At 29.0% G+C, this 16991-nt stretch overlaps 1 protein-coding gene across 7 annotated transcripts in view; it reads right to left on the bottom strand.

Moving 5' to 3' along the window:
* Positions 1–2469: 2469 nt before the first annotated feature.
* LOC107452018 (carbonic anhydrase-related protein 10-like) overlaps positions 2470–16991 on the bottom strand; it is a 482641-nt gene continuing 468119 nt past the window's right edge. For 2 of the 7 annotated variants that reach the window (XR_011636879.1, XR_011636876.1), the window contains exons 9-11: positions 10629–10671; positions 7598–7809; positions 2470–3732 (exon numbers count right to left, since the gene is read on the bottom strand). Coding sequence is in view for 4 of the 7 variants with exons in the window: in XM_016068291.4 (XP_015923777.2) it covers positions 3674–3732; positions 12110–12152 (102 nt within the window). In the remaining 3 variants the exon portion in view is untranslated. Of the gene's footprint in view, positions 3733–7597; positions 7810–10628; positions 10672–12109; positions 12153–16991 lie in introns of all 7 variants that reach the window. The other 5 variants (XM_016068291.4, XM_016068290.3, XM_071181545.1 and 2 more) reach the window with 3 other exon arrangements.

The following is a 16991-nucleotide window of genomic DNA, read 5'->3' as shown; positions in this document are numbered from 1 at the left end:
AAAAAAAAGATCTGTAAAAAAGACATGGAATTGATTTTGGTCCTTACTTTAGATTCAATTTGCATTCTTAGAAATTTTAAAAAGTGTTGGACCATAATATACGTCACATTTTCTGCAATCTTAACACAGCGCCAGGTTTAACCATATGATCATGCAAATTAAACCTTTTTAAACTACACGATACCATGGTTCAACTTAAATAGAAATATGGTGCACCTTAATATTCAGTCTGTAGCAACTTTGCATAATATAATGGTTCAAATACAAAGCATTGGCAACTAAAACCATAATACGGTGCAAATTTGCTGCAACATTTAACAATATATATTTAGTTTAATTACATTTCCGTTTAAGTTATACCGTAGAATATTATTGCAATCAATGTAATCAATTCAGCATTGCATCTTTTTTCATAAAATGGAATAAAAGTGTTCTTTTTTTTTAAAGAAAATATTAATGTTCTCTATTTCAAAGAAGATAGTAAGACATCGGCTATTATTCTTTATTGACTACGACCTGACTATGACCAGACATTCGTAACGCCAACAGACAGAGAAATTTTCGGCCGTAGTGCTTTTTCACTAGATTATGTGACTAGGCATACTCCGTTTGTTACGCTATATTGAAACATTCAGCGAGATTATGGTACAACAAACTCTAAAATTTCTAACAGAGACTTAGCATATGTTCAAATGCAATGAATTTCTTTTTTTAAACAGTTTTGAAAGAATGAATGCAACTGAGAATATCATCGTGATTGTAATTAAAAAGTCAACATAATCATTGGAGCACTTTTTTTGAAATTCACGTTCAGAAAGCATACCAATTGCTTCAGATAGGTTAGTAAAAGTCTTATTTTAATTTGAATGGAACTTAGACAAAAAATATGTAACACTACACTGAGAAAAAAAAAGTATGGTGAAAATTACCATGATATGGTAAAATTTACCGAGTTTCCGGCTGAGTACACCGAAAATATCGGTAAATTTTATTAATACGCTTTGGTAATGATTTTTTTTTAAAATTAGCAATAAAATACGGTGTTATAATAAATGATAAAATTTAGTAAATGTGATAAAATTTGGTCAATTTATCATAAGATATATCATGGTTTACAAATAATTTATTCGGTTAAATTTACTTTTCAGTTTTGTATTTTTTATTAAATGTGTAGCAATAAGAACTTGAAAACGAGAATTTCTGGTAAACCACATTTTGCCACATTAACGGAAAAATTACAAAATGAATGCTTTAAATATCGTATATTTTGGTTATATCAACCAGAATTATTATTTTTAATTAGAAATGTCATTATCATATACGGCAATTTTACAAGAATATTTTTCTCCTTGTAAGTGTTAAACCATTAACTTAAATAATATACTTTGTATAATAAACTCTTTTTTTGTACCGGCTCTATACGTGTTTAAATATCTAACAGTAGAGGTAAATACACATGAAAATGTTTAAGAAACAAACATTTGTTTACATTGATGATAACTTAAATATTCCTGCTTATGAAAGGAATGAGTTTCAAATTTTTATATAATACTAATGACTTATAAAACCGTTGAAAAAAGAAAATGAAACATGAAGCTGTAATATAAATACAACTAAAAAAACTTTGATGACAATTAAAAAAAATATGGAAATTGAATACATTTTACCATTTAGAGAAAGAAATACTCATACAGAGAAAATAACAAACACAGTTTTGTATAATATAGCTTAAAAGTAACATAAAGTATATTTCATCATAAGTTTTGTCCAATTATTAAATTCTATATACATACTGCTAAGGAAATCAGTTTCTTTCCAGTTTTCTTAATAATTAATTCTTTATTATTTATAAAGCGGGAAGAACTATCTTTTTTTCGAAAATTGTTTTGAATCAGGTTAAATTTTAAATATATGTTGCTTGTATTAACGAATGGTTCCTTCAATTTTTTCATTAATTAACCTTCCATTATTTATGTGACAAACAAAAATGATTTTATTTTAAAAAGCTTTTTCAATAAAAAAATCAGAAATAATGTTTTTGATTAAATGGATACTCATATATCTACTAGATATGTTAAGAAGAAAATTGGATATGCATTGATAAGAATTTTATTTGATGCACAGCGGAGGATTAAATAAAACACTCTTACAACAGCCAGTTGTTAGCCCCAGAGGCTCTACAAAATGTTAGGGTTCCAACGGCGTTGATGATAAGTTTGTCAGCATTGTGCTCCGGGTAAGCTAGACAAGCTCGTACCCCCCCTAGATTTCAAGCTAGGTGAGCTTCAAGCTGACAGTAGGGATAGAACTCTTGTATGTTTTAGAACAGTAAGAGCTGAGTCCCTTAACCACGGTTTCATCTTGGCTTACAAAATTAAATGTGTATCACAAATTTGAACAATGTGTTACATTTATCACCCTTATTTATTGCATAAACATTTATGTTTAAATATTTATATTTTACTTTAATTTTTTATTTTAATTTCTCATACATTATATTTTACTTCCTTTATTCTTTCATTTTAACTTTAATTTTACGTTTTACTTCAAAATTTCTGAATAAAAACAATGCGATTCAGTACAAATGATGACAAATCTAAAACAAGTACATTCCAAACAAAAATGTAAATTATATAACAGCATTACAACACAGAATACAAACACGAAATATATGTTAATTTTTAATTAACATCATATGAATGTAGCTTGACAATATAATGCTCTTCCCAATTGTAACTTTGAATTCTTATCTTGATATTATTCTTGAAGCAAATGGATCTGTTAACAATAGATATTATCATATTGCTTAAGGTTTCAAGTTAGTTTCAATTCGTGAGTGTTTATCACAACGTCTCATTTTCATCAAGTCGGAAGATTTGCTTTTGTTTAGTCCTGCAGTTTTTATTTTTATTTTCAAAATTTCTTACACTCTGTCATTTTTAGCTCATTTTTTTTATATATCAGAAAATAAGAAATAGTTTACAAAATTTCTATTTAATTGCAATGATTGAAAGATAGTAAATTTGTGCGATCTAACTTGTTAAGTGTGTAAAAAGAAATTTTGACAACTTCTAATCGAAGTTACATCTGCCAAGGAAGCTAACAAACGTTCTGCAAAGTTTACAACAACAATGTATGTATTGTTTTTATCTTTCATAACTAAAATAATATTTGGTAAAAAGCACTTCAGTATGTAATCAGTACGACCTTTCTCAACTTGAGTTTTTTATGTTAGTTATGAGTTATTTCTGTGCACGCGCACTATAAGCTCTTCTCCTTTAGATGTTGCGAAGTATGGTACTTTATTCGTAAGTTACAACTCTTTTTGAATTTCTTTGTCAGTTACCGTGGAAATGTTTCTCTTACAATGGCCGTTGAGAAGATAAACAATATCTACTCATATTTTTACTTACATTTCTAGATTTGATTTCCATTCTTTATTAAACCGGGTCATGAACATAAAAATAAAATTTCTTAGTCAAGGGGGAGGGGAGCAGAATGAAACATTGACTGACGAAACAAACATCATCTCCTGTAAGTAGTTGACAGTAGTTAACATAGCTGCACTAAAGGTGGAATACATCTGTACAGTGATGGTATTTTAGATTATGTTTCTCATATACATATAAACTTTACAGAGTTTATTTATGTACAATTTTCATATGTAGTCTTTCTAAGGGCTTGGCAATGAAGTCGGCAGGTTTGACACAGGAATGACAGACATAGAGCCAACTGAAATGACAACAATAAAAGAAAGATTGTTAAAATGACTAGCGTACCTTATCTCAACTAAATTTTCTAAAAACTTTAAATTGTGCACAAAAGTTTGCTCAGCTGCATAATGATAGATAATAAAATCATTTATTTCCGAAAAGATAATTGGTTTGCATTATTTTATTTACTGGTTTGGCAAGAGACGGAGCCAGTTAAGATAAAAACAATGAAGGAAAGATTGTTAAAAAGACTAAAATAGCTTGTCTTAACTAATTTTTCAAAAAACTTTAAGCACTATAGAAAGTTTCGCACAGCTATAGAATAATAATTTATGAAATGATTTATTAAGAGATTATTCGCTTACATTATTTTATATGCATATTTAGAAGGACACGGAGCCAACTAAAATAATAGCAATAGAAAAAAAGATTTATAAAATATTTAAATAGTTTATTCTAATTTTTCTAAAAAAATTCAAATTTTAAAGAAAATTTTGCACAACTGTAGAATGATAGTGGTTTCTAGAATGATTTATTGCTTAAAAGTTTATAAATTTACATTATTTTATTTATAAATAAATTTCAAAATTAAAAATTCGAAATGGTTTCCAGCAATCTCTATTTAAAAGATTCTTTTCTCAACAATGTCAGAAGAGTTCTATGCTATCTTATATTCTTTTTCTCATTAAATTTTAATGAAACAAGTTACTTTGCTACTATTATCGAAACATAAAATATTCATACAAAGCTTCATTATTTTTCTAATAAACAGAGAAATCTTAGATACCGTATTGGGGATTTCAGGAAATTTATCTCTTTGATTTTTATTTTAATAATTGATAAATGTTTTACTAATAACAATGGAAGAATTTTGACGTTGACTTCATCATATAACAGTAATATTTAAAGTTCCTTAAGAAGCGTAATTATTTCCTGTAAATCGTTGTTGAAACTGTTATTTTACATTGACATATTTTTTGGGAAACATCTATGGTATACAGTAAGATTAGATAAGGTAAAAATGCATTTATTATAAAGTATTATATTTTACTAAAAATTTGAAAATCGTTTTATGAGCAATATAAAAAGTATTATTTCCACCTGTTGTTAACAATTTATAATGTTTTTTTGTGTTGTTTTGCATGCAGAAATTTCTGGAACTATAATAATTAAAAAGGTAAAATTAAGTGTAAAATCTGAGGCAGAGAAGTTAAAAATTAATACACTATGTCTAGTTAAAGAAGTGAAGTATTCCCGCAATATCCTGTTATAGATCAGGATGATCATGGAGGCAACCACAATTTCGTGACCAACGGCATGATTGTCGCAATGTGGTCAGTATTGCGCACAGGCTGCATGTACTTTCCTGACAAGGTGGTACCCATCAATGGAACTGGGTGGAGTTCAAGCCTCCACTGAGTTTTTAACATAGCCACCGAGAAATTAGACCGTTGAAATCAGCCAGTGATTTAGTTTTTTTCTTCCCTTCTTTGTAAAACTTTTTCACGTGCCTTTTTTATGTTTACATGTTATTTGAATCCCAAGGGATTTTTTATCTGTTGAAGATAAAGCTTAAAGGCAAATTTTTTTTCACAATCGACTAAAAAAACTGTGCGTTGAATAAGGGTTTTGAAAATTATTAAAATATTTGCAGCATGCTATTTATATCTTTGCATTTGATATTTTTTTGGAATTTTTTTCGTTTCAATTTCGCATATAAGAAATCACAGAAAATGCTACATTTGATATATAAGTAACTAAATGAGCAGATTTACTGCAGGAACCATAATGCTGAAAACAAATGTTTTTTCGAAAAATATTGCAGAAACTTACAACTTTAAAAAATTTAAAAATTGGGAGATGTATTTAATTTTTTAAAAAATCTGAGCCACGTTACTAATTTTTTAAAATAAATTGATTTTCATTAAAGTATGCATGTCGTGCAACTAAAAAAATATTTACTTTAATTTTATTTCAAATTTTTTCTTTCTGAGGATGCTTTGACTTTAATCATTGAGTAGTTAAAACTTTGAGAAACAGTAACTTTTGAGAAAAATTTCCTCTTGTGATTAAAAAGCAATTCATTTTTAAGAAAAAGGAACAGGTAGAAACGTGAAAGATTAAATATTTTTATGAAAAAGTTTCAAGTTAGTCCTAATTTTTCTAGAATAAAATTAAATATGCAGTTATAATCCCTCAAAATTTTATTTTGAAGTGAAAGTGAAAACACATAAATATATCTTTTTAAGGGGAAACAACACAGTAAAATTTGTAAAAAAAAGAGAAAAAAAAGCTTTTCTACTTTTGATAGTTTATCTTTTAAAGATTATTACTTATATTTTTAAGATTAAGTACTAAAGCATTTAATTGTTTTTCGCAAAAATGTAGATGTTTCAGCTTGATTTGTAGAGTCCGGCACTAGACGCATGACTTTCTATGACATGCATGAACAACTTAACTTGTGTGCTTAGTTGATTAATGTATTTACTTACTCTAATCAATTAATCAATTCAATCTAATCATTAGTAAAATACCCTCATTTCAACTATTTTATTAAAATAATTAGTTGAAATTACGTAAAGAAAGAATTAATGGTGAATTCAATATAAATGGTTGAAATTGCAACTGGTGTAGCTGTACTGTTTTTAATAAATGTTGCAAAGGGTTATGGACAATTTTGGAGCAATTAGAAATAAATGTAGACCAAGCAGCCAAACAATACGCTCAAAATGAAGATGATCGCTGAATTTTGACTGCTACACTAAAAACGAATGAGACGTTACATGAGGGTCAAAAGAAATTACTAGACTAGCACTTGAGACTGGACTACTAAAAATGGAGAAGAAGCATTGTTTTGGATTTGGCATCGATGCATTATATTTAGTTCAAAATTTCATGTATTTATATGGGTTATTGATCACAAAACTTTAAATGCAATTTACACAAAACTATGTTTCTCTTACTTCTTGCACCTCGAATTAGTACATTTTTCAACCAATTTACTTCAAATTTTGACCAATGTTCACAATAAATATAGTTTTCATTGCGCGTAGAGATTTTTTTTTATTGGGTTGACTGATTCTGAATAATTTATGAAAATGAAGCTTATTTTATGTCAATTTTTAATTTTTTTAAAACGCCGCCATTTTGACAGGAAAAAAAATTATTTTTAAAAAATTCTACGTGCAATGAAAATTACATCCATGTAGTTTAGAAAAATCAAAACGAAATCAAATTAAATGATTTTTTTTCAATTTATGAGAATAGCAAGTTGTAGATAATTTGAAAAATAAGTTATAAGTATTGTATTTTATAAGCACTAACTTTTCAAATTTTTGTATTTGTAACATGATAAAATAAAAATGAAAATATGTACAATAACATTAAAAAATGTATTAAGTAAAGATTATCGCAATCGTTTCTAAATTCATTAAAAAATCCTTCCGATTTTCAGACTTTTACTGTGTACCTCCTTAAAACACAGCAAAATCCTGGAAAACCACGCTGCCCCATTAATATCACTTTCTTTTAATTTTCATAATTTATTTTACACTTAGGTTCGTATGGGTTATCATATTTGGAAATAATACTAAATATATTAAAACTTATATTTAATTATTATAATCATTTTACTTAAACTTTGAGTTTTATTTATTGTACCAAAAGATAGTCGAAAAAAGAAAAAAAAAGAATTTAGCAAATGTTGATAGGTTTTTAACATACACGTTGACGAATGTTAAAATATTAAAATAGCATCCTCATGGAAAATTCATTTCATAAATCTCTTATTATTAATTTATATACTTATTAAAAGCTATTGAATTATCCAAATCAGTTTTAGTATGTAATACACTTAATTGTTGGGGAATCTTTGATTTACCTACCTTAAAGTACGACCTGACGTGCAGCAACTTTAAATAAAATGAATGGATAAAATAAAGGATGTTAAGGAATGAGGAATCTATAGTTAGAAGGGTCCACCACCTCTACTTTGCCTGGTATGGGTGAACAACTTCATTAATGACTTTATCTTGGCTTGGCTAGTAAGGCACTGGACAACATACTTGTTTTCACTGTCGCCAATTGTTATAATTAGCTGTAAAACATACATTAATAGGGTAAATTAATTTTGTGCTTTTACTGTTATTATATCAGAAAGTTTTTTGTTTTTATGTGAAAACTAAATTATTAGATTTATAATATGTATGCATTGTTTTTCTAAACAATCTGGGGGATAACGTTTCCGAATTTCTATAATCTTATTTTGGAAACTCATATACAGCGTTTTTTTTAAAAATATTTTATAAAATATTATATTGTTATAATTAGCTGCAAAACATACATTAATAGCGTAAAATAATTTTGTGCTTTTACTGTTATTATATCAGAAAGTTTTTTCTATGTGAAAACTAAATTATTAGATTTATAATATGTCTGCATTGTCTTTCTGAACAATCTGGCGGATAAAGTTTCTGAATTTCTATAATCTTATTTTGGAACCTCATATGCTGCTTTTTTTAAAAAAAATATTTTAATCCTTCCTTTTTTAAACTGTTAAAGGTTGGTTTCTGCCTTGTTTACGTATGAATTTGAGGTTTCTAAAATTTTTTGCCTGTTTAAATTCCGTGTAAGAATTTCACGACTTTTAACTTTCTTAGCTGTAAACTGTTAGAAATTTCTCGGAAAAAATGGTTAAATAACAATTTATTAATTGTTATTGTACAAATCAGCCAAATTACCTTAAATAAGATAGTATTCAAACTGTTAATTGGGAGAAAAATCGTTTATTAACTGCTTTCACCAAATACTACTGTAAAGCAGCCAGAATTTTATCGAGCCAACTAGACCCACCAACTGAAGCAACTTAGTTCCTTGCAGCTGGGTACATATCGGACACCACAATACTTCGTCCATTTCTTTCAACACTTGTCCAGTGTCATACGCTCTCTAACTTGTGACCGTGGACTATTAGAATATCATTCATACATAGATGGAAGCACCAAAAAGCTGCTTAACCCTAAAACGTCTAGATTAATTAAATTACATTCCACGGTTTATTTGACTTTATTTGACACAACTCAACCACTACCTTACTCTAGTTAAATCCTGTTCTGTTAAATCCTGTCCAGTTAAATTTCTTATTTTGCGATTTTGAAAAAATGCTACTTGTGAATGATTAAAAATCGTATAGTTATTTATATTATTATTTATATATAGTTATTTATATTATTTATACAGTATTTTACCGTATTTTAAAATGCAAATTCTAACAGTGCACAGCAAAACTTAATTATTTTAAATGATAAAAATTTCTTATTTTCTGTATGCTTAATAAATAATATAAAAGCGTAAGACATTTTCAAAAATGTGTTTTTGACTTTCTTAAATCAATTTATTTGAAACATATTAAATTTAGGCTAATATAGGATCATACTAGAATCAAAGAAATATAAGCAAACATGAAATCAAACTAAAAGTTTAAAGCTGTTTTTTTTATTCTATAGAAATATTTTCCCTTAAATATATTTTGGGCTTTAAATTTAGTCTTCGGCCAATAATTTTTTATTATATTTCCTCGAATATGTTTGTAGAAAGCTTTTGAGGACGATTGGAAAAAAAGTGAAAAATAAATCTGAGAAAATTTAATGTGGTGCAGAACAGGATGTTTATTGAATGCTTTGTTTTGATTGATGATAAGTGCTTGTAAATGTCTTATCACTAGGGACTGGACACAAATTAATTTCATTATTTAGAGTTTATATTTATTGTTTCTAAAGTTAAAATAAAATTTTAAAAGTAAAATAGCTATTCGTTGCCAGATACAAACAAATGTATTAAATAATTAAAAGATAATATATTTAAATAAAATGCTTTTTTTAATACAATAATTTCCAATATTATACAAAATGTCAAAGGTTTCAGGTGGCTTGAAAAATTTGCGGAAAATAGTTTGTGGTCTCAAAGATATTTTTGAAATGTACTCTCGCGAAAGTTTAATTTTAGTTTACAGTAAAATGTTTGAGTAACGTTACTATCGAAGTAATTCTAGGATGTTATCTTTGAAAATATTTCTTGCTTATTAATTTTAAAATATTTCTTCAATATTATCTTTATAATATTTGAGGGACATACAAGCATTTTAGGAATAGGTACTTATCCGTTTTGAAAGTCGTAAAAAATCGCCAAACATTTCATGCTAAATATTTCATACTGTGGTAACAGATACCTAATATAAGTAGAGTTAGTGCAGTTTTTTATTATCTCCCACAAAACAGTTCAATAGTGGCTAGTAGTTTTTTTAAAACTTAATGAAAAATGCGTTTTTGTGTTAAACTCAGCAACAGTAGTTTATAATTGTAACCAAATTTCGATATTTTGTGCTTAACGGGTATTAGTTCAAAAACAAATACAAAGTATAACAATACTCAATCTATGGGCATTTTCGTTTATCTATAAATGCAATATTGCTTGCTTCAAATCATTTTAGGTTCGCATCGAATAATAAATTACAAATGATATAAATCTTGAGCTTCATATAATAAATGCTCAATAAAAATCATATGTTCATATTATTTTAAATTGTTTAAAGTTGTATTAAATATTTTAAGCAAACAATCATTACATAAAACAGAATACAATTTTCTAGAAAGTAGAAAATGAATATTAATAATAAAAGCAATAAACCTTTCAATGACAGGAAAAAAAACTATAATAAGTTGTAGGATAGCCATGTTTTTTTATTATGATATGTAAGTTGTGTATTTCATGGTGGCATTCATTAAACTAAAAGTTGTATAATAATATAATTAAGAACTCTTAAATAAATTGTTTAAAGAAATTTATATTTTATTTTTGTACAGCAATAAATAACTGCATTATAAAAAATTGTGTGAATTCGAATCTAATAGGTCTTACCTTGGTAAAACAGGGAACTCTGCATTGTTGGACAACTTTGACCCTAAAAGAAAAAGAACAGAAATTAGTATCTTATAACTAAGTTAGTATCTTTCAATGAAAGTGAAGAAATAATAAGATAGCAATTTTTATTTGCAAACAAAGACAGTTAGAAACAATCTCAAGACAGTTAGAAGCNAAAGGTTGCAGGTGGTTTGAAAAATTTGCGGAAGATAGTTCGTGGTCTCAAAAATATTTTTGAAATGTACTCTTGCGAAAATGTAATTTTAGTTTACGATAAAATGTTAGAGTAACGTTACTTTCGAAATAATTCTGGGGTGTTATCTTTGAAAATATTTCTTGCCTATTAATTTTAAAATATTTCTTAATTATCTTTATAATATTTGAGGGACATTACAGGAATATTTCAAAAATTTTAGAAATAGATACTTATCCGCTTTGAAAGTCGTAAAAAATCGCCAAACATTTCATATTGTGGTAACAGGTACCTAATATAAGTAGAGTGGGTTTAGATTTTTATTATCTCCCCCAAAATAGTTCTATAGTGGTTCCTAGTTTCTTAAAACTTAATAAAAAATATGTTTGCGTTTTTTAAGCGTTTTTTTGCGTCAACCTCTGCAACAGTAGTCTAGAGCTAAAACTAAATTTCGATATTTTGTGCTTTACGGGTATTAGTTTAAAAACAAATGCAAATATAACAATACTCAATCAATGCTCGTTATATACCTATGCAGGCAATATTGCATTTATAAATGCAATATTGCCTGCTTCCTTTTTTGTCGGCTTACTTCAAATCATCTTAGGTTCTCATCGAATAATAAATTACAAGTCATATAAATCTTGACCTTCATGTAATAAATGTTTAATAAATATCATATATTCATATTGTTTTAAATTGTTTAAAGTTGTATTAAGTATTTTAAGTAAACAATTATTATCTCGCTCATGGGCTGCAATAGCGGCAAAACTCAAAAAATCATGCTTTGAGATAAGCGGGTTTAAAGTTTTCATTGCTGAGGAAAATTCATAAGAAATGCTTTAGTTTGCTTAAACGAAGATTACCTTCAAGTTGAATTATGAGTTTTGCTAGTATTGCTGCTGAAGGAATGTGTATTTTTATATTTACACCTGCTCTTAGTCCAAAACGCGTGTTTTTTTAGTTGTGCCACTATTGCAGCCCATGAGCAATATATAACAGAGTATAATTTTCTAAGAAGTAGAAAATGAATATCAATAATAAAAGCAATAAACCTTTCAATGTCAGAAAAAGAATGATAATACGTTGTAGGATAGCCTTGTTTTTTTAATATGCTATGTAAGTAATGTATTTCATGGTGACATTCATTAAACTAAAAGTTTTATAATAATATAATTAACAACTCTTAAATAAATTGTTTAAAGAAATTTATATTTTATTTTTGTACAGCAATAAATAACTTCATTATAAAAAATTGTGTGAGTTCAAATCTAATAGGTCTTACCTTGGTAAAACAGGGAACTCTGCATTGTTGGACAACTTTGACCCTAAAAGAAAAAGAACAGAAATTAGTATCTTATAACTAAGTTAGTATCTTTCAATGAAAGTGAAGAAATAATAAGATAGCAATTTTTATTTGCAAACAAAGACAGTTAGAAACAATCTCAAGACAGTTAGAAGCATAACACTTTTACTTGCATTCAAAGTAATCACCTTTATCTGTAATACACTTTTTATTTCCCAAAATATATTCAAAATTAAAAATCTCGAAAATCAGAGATACCCGAGGACACCTTTTCATCTCATTTCTAGTATTTTGCAATATCTTCTGTCTGTGTCCTCACAGTTAAGTGTATCAAAGCTGTTCTGGTCACCATCAGCGGACGAATGAGAGGACAAATAGGGAGCAATGCTACTATGGACAGAAGACTTGTCATACAATATTCTGTCAACTGCCATACCATGATGAAAACACCGCTTCTCGTCTGATCACAGAAGTCAAGCATCATCGTGCACTGTCAGTATTTAGAAGAGTGACCACCTGGGAACACCTCGTACTGTTGGCATGCCTTTTGAGCCGTGGGGGCTCAAGGGATAGAGATCTTACCTCCCATTGAGGTGACCCGGGTTTCGAGCCCCGATTATGGTTGCTCGATACGAATTTCTCACCCGGCTCGCACCGACAACAGTGCTGACGTAAAATATTCTCAGTGGTAGACGGATCCTGGGTTAGAGTCCTCTTGCCGACGGGCTAACCGTGGGAAGTTTTCAAGATTTTCCTCTCCTTGTAATGCAAGTGCGGACAAGTTCTATTAAAATGTCCACCACGAAGGCAAATTTCTCTCAATACTTGATACAGGATTTCCCTTGCTTTCTGAATTGGTTTCAAAATTGTACGGCTTACGGAGTTGAACACCGGTAGTCTTAAACTCAAAATTGGGTCTGCTGTTCAAAGGCGATTATAAGATGAAATGAAATATTCTTCAGCATCGGATTCCTCTGTCTTACTCGCATACCTTACACTATGTGGGGCTTCAGCATGACACTTACTTCTCGTATGTAATTTTTTTGAGAATTCATGATTCCATAGACTTTGTCAAGCCTCCGATCTGACCTGGAGGAATAAGCCGCAACAACACAATATACCTTTGTTATCGTTAGTACAGCTGCTGGAAATTGTCAGCAAAGGCTTCTTTTGATATTTTCCGAGCCCTATTGTCACACTACGCTATGTCACCATGTTCATCTTCAACACCGTACACATCTTGATGTTTACGCGTTGTACCATTTCGAAGTGGCATGCTTTCTCATCATTATAGCGTTACTTTGCGAACATTTCTGTTTAATGTGTCGTGATTGACGCGCTAGGGAGCACAAGTCACCATATCTCTAACTTTTCCAGCGTGAGTGTAATATTTTCACCAATGTTCTTATTTACGTACACTATAAAAAAAATTCCGGATCAAATTCCGGTATGAAGTACCGGTACTTTGGGTGCATCATCCGTGAAATCGATTTTACCGTAATATCCCTTTTACCCTGAAAATATTATACTGTAATTTTTGCAGCAGTATTTATTTAATTAGAGTGATTCAGTGATATTTTACGGTAATTATTATTGTAAGAATTATGTCTTATCAGACTTTTTGTTTCGAAATATGCTATGGTAAAAATCAATTTCACGTTAAAAAGTACCGGCATTCTGCGAGATGATACTTTTTACCGCAATTTGATCCGGAATATTTTTTTACAGTGTATGGGACCATTCACCAAACTCTTCAGAAGAACCTTGCGATATGAATAAAAAATAATATGACAATTCTAAACTAAATGATTTGATTTTTAGCAAATAAGATAGATTGTGTTTATGTGAAATTGTCAATATAATAACCAATTGCTTTACAGATCCTCATATGCAACGCAAAAATTCTATTTTTACTTTTTTTAATTCCTTTAAGTTTTCAATCAAAATACATTTAGCTAATGTAGGCATTTTTTCAATGGCAAATATAACCACAGAAACCAATCAGTCAGCCATATTTCACTCTATGTATTTTCACTACATATATTCTAAAAAAAATGAAAAATATATCTCTTTTCATTGGTTGTGGAATATGTGCCCTTAAAGTTGAATTACGTAGGTTCAGATTTCAAAAGAAGGTATCTTTTCATTTCACTTTCAAAATATTCTACTATGAATTCGAGATTACTGTTCCCCCCCCACCCACCGAGCTGTGGGAAAAGTAGAAAAAGAATCGTATCTAATTATCATATTCCAAGTTAAGATGTCAACAGGTTAAATATAATAGATTCTATGATGTTTCATGTATTATGCATGTAAGTTTCGCATATTCTTTGTACAACTTTGACTACGGTTGAAAATTTTCCTCCCAGTCCCAGTACGGCAATTTCGAAAGTATAACTTTGTATTTTTATTCGCAAGTATTTCGACAGAATATGTATGAAATCCAATAGAAAATAAGATCTTTTCTTATTTCTGTATTGGCTTTTCGATAGCGCTTGATCGATAAAAAGGGAAATGTAAATGATTTATACATTTTTTAAAAGAGGTAAGGCATCTTGGAGATTTGAATTTGTAAATTGTTTTGAGTTTCGAAAGCTCATATTATGTGCTTACTTATGAAAAATTTTGTAGAAGGCAATGAAAGTTGTTACAGGATATTTAGTTTTCAGTATAAAAGGAATGAAAGTCAATAATATTCATGTTTTTAAATAATGGTGTTATATGGTATATAATAGTTTATGAAAATTAAGAAGTTATCGATGTATTTTTACAACAAAATAGTTTTCATTGCAAAACCTGATTCCAAAATTTTTAACAGTTTCTATTATTTATTTATAGGCTTAACTAAACTTAACATATAGTGGTCCTTAATAAACAAAGAAGATCCAGATATGCTAGGCTATCATTATTATTTTTCATGTTTTGATAAAAGATATATTCTTTGTTCTTTTTAAATTGCGCTTTTTTGTGGTGAGTGCTAGCTTATATTTGGAAGAATCGACAGAAATTATATCACGTCACAGTGAGACTTTATTTCTTATAAATTACTGATAACTGCGTCATTGCTATAGAGATGTCTAAGCTGACGTCACTTCACTTATCGGACCACTGGCAATCCATCACATCAATGATCAATCAGTTACAGCTAGCAATCAATGGGAATACGTTTCTAATGGGATGAGAATATAAATCGTTCAATAGAAATGGTGCAAATGACAATTGATTGATTTACCTCTAGGTTAACATCTTGATTGAAAAATCTGAATTATTTAAAATACTATAATTGTGAAAAAAATGGAGATTCCAAAAGAATAAAAAAAAGCTTTTGGAAAAAATATATATGAATAAACAAATAAATAATTCAGGTTTAATCGTTTATCGGGCAATAGTTAAATATTAAGCTGGTAAATTAATTTTTTTCCTGAATTTTCGGCGATTTTGCAAGAGGATGGCGTGGTATTAAGAATATAGAATAATACTCAATAAAACACAGTTACAAAGTATTTGGTAACACCATCACGCTTACAGATGCAAATGCAGCGGGCAAAAACAGACTCCTACCTTACACCTTTAAGAAGACACTTATTACTGACTTCAACTGCCCTAGAACCTTGACATCGTTAATAGCAAGACTTAGAACCTTAATAGCAAGACTTAGAACCAATCATTTCAGAGGGATGAAAATTCTCCCAGACAAGACCAGGACATACGTTCCCTGCAGAAACTGCCCTGATGTCATGTTGGCACCAAAACACATTTTCGAGTGCTACGCACTCACCACACATGTTTTGAAATTGGGATGGGTACCAATTGAGGACAATCTAAGAACTGTTCTCCTCAGTCAAGAGGGGCCGAAGCTGGCGGCCGCAATAGTCCAGACCTTTGATGTGATCTGAAGATCCATGGACACGAAAACAGTAACAACAGCAAAGTATATTTAAAATAAAAAAATACATATTTGTTGAATACTTTAGCATTCATAAGTTGAATACGTTTTATCAAATGAAATTGATTCTGATGCGTCATTGTAAGTGCATAGAACATGTACGAATAATCTTTGAACATTAATAAAACGTTCAGAAGTTTGTGCAAAAATAAGCATTTATAAAGAAAATTAGTTAAATACATTAGAGAACGTAAGGAAACAAGCAAAACCCATTCATATAGAAATATTTTAGACATATCGGTAATTAACTTTGGCTCTTAAGTATGTGGAACTTTTCATTTTCCAGTTTAAATTTTTATAATCATTTTTGATAACCCGAAAAATGTTCTAAAATAAAACATCAGGGCAAATTTAATAATTCACGACAAAGAATGAGAGTTCAAAAAGTTAAAATAATATGTATAATTTAAAAACAAAAACACACACTTTATTTTGCTGCAGGCAGCTCAAGTTATACATATTGAATTTTAGTGACTGTTAATATTAACAGCTCCACCTAGAAATTAATTGAAAAAAGAAGCATTATCTGCGATTCAATGTCAAATATTTCTTTGCTCAATAACTAATCGGAAATTGTGCGTCACAATAAACGTTAACCATTAAGTAATGCATAATGAGATTTTGACTTATTTGCTGCTTATCCTACTGTTGGTATTCAATTGCATGTAAATACATGAGCATAGTACTCTATTTGTAAATCCATGACAAATATTTCATGATTAATAAGTAATCGGAAATTGCGTCTCGCAATAAACGTTATCCATTAAATAATGCTAAACTGACCACCGTCCTCCCAAAACTAAAATCCTGGTTTCAAAATTTCGAAACAAATAATCGAAATTTAATTAAAAAAATATTTCTGTTAAAGACTCCTTGCGTGGGATTTCTGTTCTCAGAATATTAAATTAGAAAGGT

Source organism: Parasteatoda tepidariorum, chromosome 1 (genome assembly GCF_043381705.1).
Source record: "Parasteatoda tepidariorum isolate YZ-2023 chromosome 1, CAS_Ptep_4.0, whole genome shotgun sequence".
In the NCBI taxonomy this organism is placed as follows: domain Eukaryota; kingdom Metazoa; phylum Arthropoda; class Arachnida; order Araneae; family Theridiidae; genus Parasteatoda; species Parasteatoda tepidariorum.
This window is presented reverse-complemented; position numbering and strand designations above follow the sequence as displayed.